At 43.5% G+C, this 12,302-nt stretch overlaps 1 protein-coding gene across 7 annotated transcripts in view; it reads left to right on the top strand.

Moving 5' to 3' along the window:
* Positions 1-12,302, top strand: part of myo16 (myosin XVI) — a 65,753-nt gene that overhangs the window by 28,918 nt on the left and 24,533 nt on the right. For all 7 annotated transcript variants that reach the window (XR_008950865.1, XR_008950868.1, XR_008950864.1 and 4 more), the window contains 14 exons: positions 181-331; positions 465-615; positions 753-863; positions 2,459-2,524; positions 2,938-3,065; positions 4,072-4,177; positions 4,798-4,915; positions 5,380-5,527; positions 6,157-6,274; positions 8,101-8,218; positions 8,783-8,854; positions 8,994-9,135; positions 9,698-9,770; positions 12,034-12,186. Coding sequence is in view for 1 of the 7 variants with exons in the window: in XM_057034784.1 (XP_056890764.1) it covers positions 181-331; positions 465-615; positions 753-863; positions 2,459-2,524; positions 2,938-3,065; positions 4,072-4,177; positions 4,798-4,915; positions 5,380-5,527; positions 6,157-6,274; positions 8,101-8,218; positions 8,783-8,854; positions 8,994-9,135; positions 9,698-9,770; positions 12,034-12,186 (1,655 nt within the window). In the remaining 6 variants the exon portion in view is untranslated. The remainder of the gene's footprint in view (positions 1-180; positions 332-464; positions 616-752; positions 864-2,458; positions 2,525-2,937; positions 3,066-4,071; positions 4,178-4,797; positions 4,916-5,379; positions 5,528-6,156; positions 6,275-8,100; positions 8,219-8,782; positions 8,855-8,993; positions 9,136-9,697; positions 9,771-12,033; positions 12,187-12,302) is intronic.

A 12,302-nucleotide genomic window follows, 5' to 3' on the forward strand; every position in this document is an offset into this window, starting at 1 on the left:
ACAGTCTGCAGTGGGGGTCTGGGGCTGTGATCCACATGACAAAACACAAGAACAAAAGGAAAAGACTTGGAGACATTAAATCCGGAGTATTAAATGACCCAAATGTATCATCAAACAATGGACACGGAATTATTTTGTCTCTACGTGACTGCTGAGTTGTTCTGAATATTCTGTCACCAGACGTTGCTGCATCCGAACACATAGCTGAAATATTCCTGAGCGCAGAGGAGAGCTGGCTTCAGAGGCAGGCCGACCCCTCCACCCCTCTACCCTGTGCTGATCAACGCTATGATGGCGGTTCACATGATGTCAACACCCCTGTTAAAAACTTGTACGTACTTTCATCGGTAGAATTCTTTCTGTATTTGTGTCAGACGTGTCACATAAGATGTTTCACTTTTTTTGCTTTGTGGCACGTCCTGGCTACCTCATTTTACACGTTCCCTCCACCTCCTGCCCCCCAGGAACCCCTTGGGCCTCCCCATCTGCAAACGAGACAGTCTGCTGGAGAAATGCACGATGTTCAGAGAAGCAGGTGTAGCTCTGAGTAGACACGCCTCCCAGGACAATGGCCTAGATGGACCCTTTAGCTCTGGGACCAGCAAAGTTGAACAGGTATCTCTCTTCTTTAGCACCTTTAGCACCACATATTTGTCTGTGTAATGTGCCAAATATCTGTGTGTGTGCAACCGTTTTTTCCAAGGCGTCTTAAGTTAAATACTGATTTTAACCCAAAGTTTTCATTTCCTCAGGTTAAACTGATGCCTCCAGCACCCAACGACGACCTAGCATCCCTCAGTGAGCTCACAGACAGCAGCCTGCTGTATGAGATGCAGAAGCGCTTCGGAAATGACCAAATCTATGTGAGTCTGGCTTTGTGCCACCAAGGAAAGACGGTTCTCAAGCATTAAACATGCATTATGCCTAAAGCACCCACTCAGCACAGAAAATAACACTCTCTTTAGTATATATTTGTGGCAAAGATCTTATTGTTTACATTCTGGAAATATCAGGGCTTTCTCTTTTTACCCTGAGCGCTGCAGTGAGCTTTCCTCTAGCACGTTGGGTTTCCAGAGTAAATAAATCACGCTCGTAAATACCGTTCTTCGCCTGTTAGCTGTAGATAAATTTATAGTCTCACACATGAGCATGTTCAGTGACTTGGGTCGCACACTAGCAGTATTTTTATGAACATGTTTATGCATCTCTGTCGTCTGTGAGCCATGAGGCATCGAGGCACACTCACTGCCAAATAAGTCACTCCAATACAGCGGAGACGTGCGGATTGATTAGGCAGAAAGATCCATGAAGACGTTTAAAAGTAAAATGCCTTCATCTCCAACAATTTTATATTCCAGGCAGTTTTTCTGTGCTTTTGGAAACCTAAGTCTGATCCCCTCTTCTCCGTGGGGACTGAGCTGTGGAGCCAGATCAATGTGGGGCTATCTGCTCTAGTCTATTATGTGTGTAGACAGTAATGGTCTGGGTTGATCCCAAATGGGCGGCAGAGAGTAGCGCTCATAACAGCAGGGGAGGGACACAAAAAAAAGATGACAATAGATGGCAGAAGATAAGTGGATGAAGAAGACAGGAAATTATTGGATCTCACAGTAATGATGTGCAGTCTCAGTGTGAGTAGAGGGGGGGAAACGCAGACATTAGACAAAGAGATGCTAGATTAGGAAGATTAAACAGCAATTGATGATGTTATGTGTTTCACATTTTTAAATATAGGTACATATTGTAAACTGTGCTGTTTATTGTTAAAATTGTATATTTAAAAGAGTTAAACGAGTGAGCGATTGGGAGTATTCAAATGTGAGGACATAGACAGTGAACGCTCCATATGCTCCTCGCAGGGTGGCCAGAGATAATGTTTTGATGGGGTCTGTTGCCTTCTGTCAGTTCAGAAGCCCCAATGCTAAAACCAGGGTTCACAGCCGGGTTATTGACAAAATGGACACAATAATTAGCGGTAAAGAGGTGAGCTGTTCCCCAGCTCTAGCTAAACCACAGATGTTGAAGCTGAAGCGATGCATCGTTTAACCTTGGGCGAGGACTTGAGGACAGCACGAGTATCAGCCTCAAGGACTCTGTGGGAAACAGGTTCAGCAGTTCTGCAGAGGAGTCAGGAAAAAGAGCCAGGTATTTTTATCTAAATGGCCTTGGGTGTTTGTGTGGGAAGATTTGTGGATTTTATTGGAGAAAGGCCATTTCTGAGGTTATACCAGATTGCGTTCTGACCTTTCTTGTCCAAGGGATTACCATAATCTTATGCTAATAGAGGTTGTCACATCCACGGATGCTGATGCTGAGGAATAAATGGGATGTCTACTTTCAGGTCAGCCCTGACTTTAGGCAAGCTGCGTGTAATAATGAGCAGGCCCTAGATCGTGAGGGAGAACAGTCTTTCCAGCTCTTAAGGAAAATGTCATTTTAATTCTCTCCTCTTTTATAGACCTACATCGGGCACATTCTTCTGCTGGTTAATCCAAACAAGGAGCTGCCCATCTACTCCACTTTGGTGAGCCAGTGCATCTATAAAAGCATATTAACTCCGTTCTGCATCAGTAACTATTCCAATGAGCAACTCTAAATATTTGACATGTTTACAACACTTGACTTCACTTTTCAAAGTCATGCATCATACATGTAAAATTATAATACAAATGAAGGGTTCGCTGTACAATAAGCAGGTGGGCATGAATAACTGATATGGACCTTGTGGTTTATAAATAATGCAGCCTTCCTGTTAATGATACCTGGGACTGTGCAGCGGCTCAGGAGGAGAGGGAACCAGCCAGCTCACTGAGCAGTGTCCTCGTGTTTCTGAAATCATTTTTTATTCTTCATTGCAAGTTTAGCTACCACAGCGGCTGCATGAAGCCGGTTCAGTTATGTTACGCGGTCCTTTTTATGATATTTCTGTGTCTGCAGGTGAGTCAGCTGTACCTGAGCTCCACAGGCCGCCTCTGCTCCTCTCTGCCGCCCCACATCTTCTCCTCAGCGGAACGAGCCTATCACATGATGCTGCAGGAGAGGCGACCACAGTGTTTCATCCTGAGGTACGGACACAGGTTTCTAAACCACTGAGCTGGGAGCCCCAGAACAAACATGGTACAGCAGCAAAGCAAATACAAATAATGGTGTGTATAATAATCAATTCGGTTGGCCACCTGACCCTTGTCTAGTCCTTCCCCTGCTGATGAACAGCCGTCAGCCCCAGTCGATATACAGGAGTCCCGTTAGTGCTCACACACAGTTGGCACTTTGCTGTGCCGCGTCCTCGGTTGCACAGAAGCAATTCCCAGATTCCAATTAAATCCTGTTCCGGCGCTCCAGTGACATTCCTGCTGAGTTGTAACCAATCTGACAGAGCGGTAATGTGCCCTGGCCACAGTCTCTCCATCTCACTTACACACATGGACCGACACACAACACACACAACACACACAACACACACAGACACACACTCTCTCTCTCTCAAGGACACTGTAAAGTGCATTGTGACGTAAACACTTTTCTTTCTTCATTAATCTTACTTCTCTTTCATTCAAGTATTTAGTACAATCAGTGGCGAGGCTCCCCTGAGGCCTGTGCTTGAACAAAATGCCCTTGAAATCTAATAAAACCTGGTAAATGAAAAGACAGCGGTGAGGCCGCTGGACTTCACACACACTTATCTGGATCTTAGTTGGAATCAGGGAATCGCACACACACTCTCTCTCTCACACACACACACACACACACACACACACCCTCCTGCAGCCATCTGCCTGGTGTTGCTGTGCCTGTCAGAACATTTGTTAGTGTTGCACTGAGGTCAGCAGCAAATTAAAGACTCCAGCACTTGATGTGTCGCAGCGTCGCTGCACGGCAACAGCATGTGTCAAAATGTGGGAAATGGGGCATTATCAGTTGTTCACAGAATGATGATGGAGGTGCAGTGGGCGCTCACCCGACAGCTGCAGATACACACAGCTTTTATTCACGAGGACTGATGTCAAAACTGACATAATCTACGGCAATAATAACACCACCAAGGCTTTTCAAATTGTTTTTGCTCACTAGTGGTGAAAGTGGATCCGGGAAATCGGAGGCCTTCAAACACATAGTGAGACACTTGACAGCCCGATCAAGTCCCAAAGGTTTTGCACTGGAGCCCAAAATGAAACATGTAAGTCTGACAATGTCTGACAGTGACTGAGAAATATTCTCTTGTTCTGTTTTTTTTCTCAGAGTGATATCTGTGTTAGAATGCCTAAAAGAAGTAGAATGCTATAATTTGCTGGTTGCATTTCCTTTTCTTTAGTAGTCAGACGCTCCCTGACTGGGTTCGCATATAAAACAGAACAGCAATAACAGGCATCACTTCTGCATCTACATGACTGCTTGTTAGAATCCCAGTTGAGTCTTTGCAGGCTAGATTATGGCCTGTTCGCTGTTGGAAACGCATGATTCAACCTTGCCTGCATTCGGTCGGGGAACAGATGTGTAACCTATGAACGTGTTCCGATGAAGTCATCGTTTTTGCAGCTGATAACTGGGTCAGCTCTGTCTCATCATCCTCTGACTGGAGGAGGATCCACAGAATGGATACTTACAGACATCTAGTGGTAAACCAGGGAAGGGAAAATTAATGGAAATGCTGGAAACTGGGAAAGAACACGAGACAGAATTAAAACAGACACCTACTACTGAAAAAGGATGAAGGCTTTAATAATCAATAATCACTATTTTAGAGGGTAAACCACATGTCTCGTAATACATTAATTAATTAATAATTGAATTATGCAGGTAAACTGTATTCTGGAGGCCTTTGGTCATGCCAAGACTCCCAGGAACAATAATTCAAGTCGTTTCATCAAACTGATGACCATCCAATACTGTGAAAAGAGGAAGACGCCCCTCAGAGGTAATCAATCAAGTCTTTGTAGAATTATCAATGCAGTGGTTATTATTGAGGAGACTCTAAATTAGCCCTAATTATGTGTTTGTGAATGAATTGTGTGTGTGTGTGTAATGTGTTAGACTGCTGTCTAGGGTGTATTCCTCCTCACATGGTGGAATAAACTCGTTAGGAATAAGGGCTGGTTAAAACAAAATGGATGGTTAATTGGATGGATATTCATTTCTTACAATGACTGAGGAAAAAAAATCGGAATAAAGGTTTCTCTAAATTAATCGAAACAACCAGCAGGGGGCATCATAAGCCCATAGGTGGGTCTTTGCATTACAGCCAGGTTCACCTTATTTTACCCCGTAAAAAGTGCTGGCTTTTGAAATTTGTTTCAGCCTTGCTTTCAGACATTCATCACCGGTGCTGACATGTGATTTACACACCGATTCTCCCAATGTAACACACTTTTTTTGTTTAAGCCCGTCTGCACACATACATGTTGGAGAAGTCTCGCCTGGTTCACTTTCATCCACATCAACACAACTTCAACATCTTCTATCTGATGGCTGAAGGCCTCTCACCTGAGGAGAGCAGCACCCTTTACCTCAACAATGTCCTGTCTCACCGGTAGGTATCAGATAAACATCGATAGTCAATAGTATCGCCGAATGATAAGAATGTATTGTTTGCTGAATGGGGGTTGGCAGAGTCCACATAACCTACTTAAATGGCCTCCATTCTGCTCTTGATCAAGATGTGATAATGGTTTATATTTATAGACTGCTGGGCTTTGAAAACTCTCCGTGTTATAAATAGATCAAACTGCCTGGCCCTCGACTGAAATGCAACAGCAAGCCAGTGTGCCGTCTCCCCGTCTGCACCGCCTGTGACATTATTGGGGTGCAATGATGGCAACAGTCAATATCTGTCAGTGTAGCTGAAGAATGCTTGACTGGGGAACTTATAGCAGTAAGACAGTGTTTCCATAGCATTGTAATATACGCTGTGTGCGTCAGTTTATGTCTAGTGTTTATTTATCACCCATCGTCTTTACAATCAGACACAAATTTTTGAATTCATTTGTGAAACTGGTGACTATTGTGCATCTAACAACGTATTTATTACAATATATTCTATCTACCTTTCACGACCTCTTAGGATTCTAACCCTCCTCGGTCCACTGGCCTTGCCTTATTCTTTTACGTTATTTATAATTCGAGTTGGTTTCTTTATCATTCATTCCTGGATTACTTCAGGTACGTTGGTGGAGGTGTTCCTGGAGAACCCCCTCGGGTGGCTAAGGCTTCTACCCAGAGCGCAGAACACCTTGCAGCAGTCAAACAGGCCCTTCGAGCTCTGGGATTCTATAAACAGGTACAGACTTATGTTACAGATTACCTTGGGTCTATTTTACTATCACCATCAAGCATCAGTGATGTAACAGAGGAGAAGTCAAAGGGCAGAGCCACAGTGCTAAACTCATACTGTATATATAAAATATCTCCCAATTAAAATACAAATATGGCCTTTTAAGCTGTGTGCATCACTATGATGATGCACTAAATGCATATCTCAATGGTATATATTTGTCCTAGCAACCTAAATCATTTTTTTATTTATCAATACCATTCACATAAAGTAACATTATAAAGAAATAACATTTGATCTTTAATAGACAGGAAAAAAATAATAGATGGGTGACAAAAAAAATCACTCTCACCATCAGAAATCACACACAGAATGGATGTTTCAAATAAAGACACACTTGCGGCTAAGAGAAACTACATTTCCTTTAAAGAACAACTATTAATGGGGTGTTCAAGCTCATGTGAATTCAAGGAGAGTTCTTACAAGCAGCTGGTTTAAGATAAATGAACATGTTTGGTTTTCTGTTGTCCTGAAAGTGTTTAATTTCCTACACTCATGGGCAGGAGGCAACAGGCTCGTTCCACAAGTTAAACCCTCACAGGCACATCATGTAATTCTTTCTAGGGGCTTTTATTACCTTATAATATCAATTCAAAACATGAATTAAATAGAGAAATGCTCATAGACTGTTAATAATTTACCATTACATGTTCAAATACTGCAAAGAGAAATTTCCATTTGTCACAACGGATCAAAAATGCTCTGGTCCGAGTCTCTCTGAGGGTCTCTGGGAGTCAATTCTTTTTTCTGTCGTGTAAAATGTGTGACCGAATGCTGAAGATCTGACTTTGATTTATGCATATGAAATGCCTCTAATGTGCGGCACAGTCCATCCTGTCCACTGCCTGCCAATTTCCAAGCCCATTATCAGGTTCTATTCTTGGATTTCCAGTCCGCATCTGTCAGCAGTGACTGACCACTGTGTCACCTTTTAATCCGGCAGCAGTCCGTGTGTGCAGGTCTGAGGGACAGACAGAGGAATTAATAGACGCGACCTGTGTTCATGACATAAGAGAGGGCGCAGACACCAGGAGAAAGTCACGGGACTAGGGCTGGAAGTGATGGACCAGCTGTTGGTCTCGGCCTCAGACTAATCACAGGAAGACTCCCAGCCCAGACCTGGAGGTCAATCGTCATTATTACTCCCCATTGTTTCTTCTCCCTCTCTCACTCCCTTTTTTTCACCTCATTGCTAAGCAGGGTGATGGTGATGGGGGGGTGTCTGACCGCGTATAGAGTGTCAAAAAGAGACTAATGCTAGTGTTTATCTCTGAGAAATCAGCTCCAATATCCTCCCTGAGAGAACGTACACACACACACACACACACACACATACACACAGGAGAGCACACACTTCCCAACATCCCCCTCATAGATGGGGGCATCTAGTGTCCTTTACTCAAGGGCAGAAAGGAAGGGTAGGACTGCAGGGAAGTCTGACACTACAGAAAATAAGAAGAAATTTGGTTTATCCTTTTTATGTGAAGATTTTAAAGTGAATATTTGAATCATTAAAATTTAACCATTTTTGTTAAATGTTGTTTTTTAAAATGTTTTTAAACGTCAATGGTATCAGAACAGAAATATCTGGTGTTTTGAACTGTGAAGGTGAGTGCTGTTGACACAAAGGTGCATGAGACTTCTGACATGCATACGTTGTGTTAAACAATAACCTTGGCGTTGTGGTGCAAGCGTTGCTTATAAACACCATGTTCTACAACAAGGTATCAGTGTTTTTCCCTGCTTCTGCATCTCATCCCTCTCTCTGTTAGGAGGTGGACTCAGTATTCATGCTGCTGGCTGCTCTGCTCCATCTTGGCGATGTACATTTTACGGCTTTGACAGATGCCGATACAGCGTTCCCTTCTGACCTGCAGCTGATGGAGAGAGGTCAGTGTCACCAGCGCATGATGTCAGCAGCATATGTGAGATTGGAAGGAATCAAATTGTTTTCATACTAATATAAGCATGGGAATGGGAATGCACACACGCGTGTGCAGCTGGGGTCAGTGTTTTCTGCCTTACCCCGCCTCCCTCATTATACAACTCATCCGAGTGTTCCTGTGACCTCTGACATTAGAGAGACGGTAAACAAATGACATCAGCTCCTGAATGGGAAAGAGCCCTGCGTTGTCTTGGAGATGTGATGTCACGGCTGGCGATGTCAGTGGTGGGATTCTGGGTTGTTGTCACCTCTGCAGCTTGTCAATAGGTTCTGCTCGGAAATCCGCTGATGACTAATTTCTGCCAGCTTCACTGATCGATGAAGCATCAATTAGCCGTCGTGGAGCTCATCGCGATGTGCTGGAAGCATGGTATCATTGTCAGGGCAGAGAGCAGTTTCCTGGATGCTGTCAGTGCTTACATCATCACAGCGCGGATACTGTGCTATTTTGATGCTGGTCTGTTTTTGTCATTCAACCAATTTCATTTTCTCTGTCACGGGCTCCCCAGTTTCTGGAATGTTGCAAGTGTGCCCTAATGATCTCAGCAGTGCCCTCACGTCTGATGTTCTGTTGCTCAAAGGTATGTCCTCATCTTTCCTCATCACTCTCCAAGTTGCTGGCTGACAAATCCATGGTGACACAAGCCAAACCACAGCGTACGGAATGCTGTTTGCTATCTGTGCCTGAATGGTGTCGCTCTATGTTTTTCTGTGTATCAGGTGATGTGATCACACGACGTCACACAGTGGAGATGTCAGAGCAGAATAGAGACCAGCTCGCCAAGGCCATCTACGGGCGCCTCTTCAGCTATTTGCTCAACACTGCCAATGACTACTTACAAGGACAGGAGGATGTTCTTGGGTATGACTACGTGTGTGTTTGTCTATGCAGATATCTGGCTAATTGAAGACGTTTTGGGATGCACTTATGTCAATGAAGGTCATCACCAAGTACAAACATTGCTCTGTGTGTGTGTGTGTGTGTGTGTGTGTGTGTGTGTGTGTGTGTGTTGTGTGTGTGTGTGTGCGTGTGTGTGTGTGTGTGTGTGTTGGCCATAATTTCTGTGTAATTCATGTAGCGTGTCCTTTGTAAAGCAAACATGTTGATAACTTGTCACAAGCACCAGCAGCGTCATCTGTAGAGCATTTACTCATCTTGGGTGTCGATTTTTGTAACACGACACATAATTTAGACAAGTTGTTGGCACTAATTGACATTGCATGACAGGAAGAAATACAGATACGCACATTCACGTCTGGGCTAGATTGCTGACTGCTGAATTATTTTAAGAACCTGCTTTGTGGTTTGTGCTTTGTTTCCTTTACGCTCCTCTCAAGACGTGAGCCTTTCACAGTAGCTCTGCTGTAATATCCAACGACTGTTTATGCTGTAATGATACTGTGTTTTTGTTCATCTCACGCAGGGATCCTGCCTTTGAAATTGTGATCTTGGACGTCTTTGGCTTTGAAGAGTTTCAGAGGAATGGATTTGAACAGGTGGATCACTCCAACTTCCTTCCCAACTGTTAATTAAATGCATCATTTTTGCCTCACACTTTCTTTTTGAGTTTACTGGCATTCCCAGATTTCTTTTAGGCCTTAATGGAATTGCTTACATATGCCAGGCTGTTGCCTATTTCTGGCCAGATATGTCGGTCTGTTGTTGTAATGACTCAGATGTGTGCCTGAGTGTGGCGTGATTTCCAGCTGGCCTCAGATGAACTTCTTGACACAATGACTGCTTGTTTGCGTGAGATTTATTTATTGGCAGCTTCAGGCCTGTGTGTTTAGCGCGTATGTGGATTGTTGTGCGAAAACATTCAAACACATTTATATCTGTTTCAAGAGATTAATTTCCACATTGGATGACACGACTTCCAAAGGCGTTGTTTTTAAAGTAAAGAAACTTAAATGAACTCACAAAATCATCAAATGTTTATAAGTTTAATTCTTACAAGCTTAAATTTGAACAAAAACCTCAAAATTGTCTTTAAATCTGTGTAAGTGCTTCTCTTGTGCTTGTGTGTTGTGGGAAATTGAAAATAATGCATTCACAGGAGAGACTGATGCGATTTATTACTCTCTTGAGCATCCACTGAAAAATGGGGTTTTTTGTCTACTACTGGGAGTGTTTTGAGTGTGTTTTGTTTGCCTTCACTGGTTTGAGGAGACTAGAATAAATTGTGTACACAGACCGACACATGCGTCTCTCTGCAGCTCACCTATTAGTGGCTGTAAATCTGTCTGGTGCTAATTAGTATGCAGCATTAATAGACTAGACCCTGTACTATGGGAGATGAGGCAGACAAGTCCGTATATCACTGGGTGTGCGAGCACGTGCTTGTTTGTGAGAGAGCAGGAGAGAGAGTGTACTGTGTTTTACAGTGCTCAAGAGGCTCAGCGTTTATTGGTAATAAGTGCTTATGTTTTTCCCCTTGTGGAAATTTGAAACTCCTCCCAGCTTTTACTATTAAGTCTGGATTTATGTGCATGTATGCAGATGTGTGTGTGTGTGTGTGTGTGTGTGTGTGTGTGTGTGTGTGTGTGTGAGCTCAAAATGCACACAGGTTAAATTGACCCAGAGCACGGCCAAAGCTGCAATTTCATTGTACAACTCCTGTATGACAGTAAAAAAAAAAAGCTTCTCCAACTTCTCCTTCTTCTTGTCTTCACCCCCAGCGTTAATGTCTACCCACAGAGCTGGCAGAAGGCAAATTAAAAGATGCAACTCATCAGTGACAAGAAAACACACACACACACACACACATCGAGGCAGACTCCACCAGCGCAGCACGATTGGAGACATTAGTATTTGTTAATTAGAGCTGTGTTTGTTGTGAGCCTTTGGTACCTACTCAGCATTTTGCTAATGAACTAACTCAATCTGCCACCTGCTGGGACTAAGCCTTTAATGTACTAGAACTGTGTGTAGACAAACAAACAGTAAATAAAAGACTAACAGGACGAGACACTCCTGCCTCAGCAGATAAAGAATGTGGGTTACTTTAGTGACACAATCACATGGCTAATGCACTCATTTATTCATACATACACTTCTCCACGTTTGTATTTTTTTTTACCTTGAACATTTAAATATCTCCACAAAGATAAATGAGGCACTAGTTTGTTTACAAATTTGCTTGAATCTGTCTGTCTGCTTCAAATTTTCTGTCAACGTTCATTTCACAAAAATCAACAAGCAATAGACTCTGGGTGGAAGAGGAGGACATTTTCTTCAATCATTCAAGTGTAAAGAACCACGCTGAGACTGCGATGCTGTGTGTGTGTGTGTGTGTGTGTGTGTGTGTGTGTGTGTGTGTGTGTGTGTGTGTGTGTGTGTGTGTGTGTGTGTGTGTGTGACTTTTATGAGCTCAAGAGAAGCTGAAAGTTTGTGAAATGCACTTTCTGACATTAGACATGACAAGACACTCGAGTACAGCCTTCCACGCTTTACACGGTCGCTCCATGCCAACACATTTGATTGACTCATTTGATTGGTTGACTGCGAGGTCAACAAAAGCTCATGTGTCCCAGCAGAAGCTCCTCATTACCATTAAAGTCCCTTACTGCGTACATCATGTATGAGGTATCCCTGAAAACAGTGATCATGATTTTGAGTCGGGGGCGTCTCATGAGTGGTCGACCGCTCTGCACCAGCGACATGCAGGGACACACTCAGCTGTCCTTTATTACACTTTAACGCTGTCTGCATTTGCAGGTGAGGCCATGGGTAATAACACGTGTGTTGTGTTCTTTCCAGCTGTGTGTGAACATAGTCAATGAGCGTCTGAGACGTTATGTCTCTGAGATGCTATTCCAGCAGGAGCAGGCGGAGTGTGTGCTGGAGGGCATCCCCATGGAGACTCCCTGCTCTCCCTGCAATCAGCCAGCTGTCCTGGACTTCTTCCTTCAGGTACTCGACTCTACTGGTTTGGTTCAGTTCGGCGTTATCTCCTATCTGAACACGGGCATTCCAAGAGTAGCTACACAGATATCAAAAGTTTTCATTATATTTTAAACGAAGTTCAG

The sequence above is a fragment of the Takifugu flavidus genome, chromosome 1 (genome assembly GCF_003711565.1).
Source record: "Takifugu flavidus isolate HTHZ2018 chromosome 1, ASM371156v2, whole genome shotgun sequence".
NCBI lineage: Eukaryota > Metazoa > Chordata > Actinopteri > Tetraodontiformes > Tetraodontidae > Takifugu > Takifugu flavidus.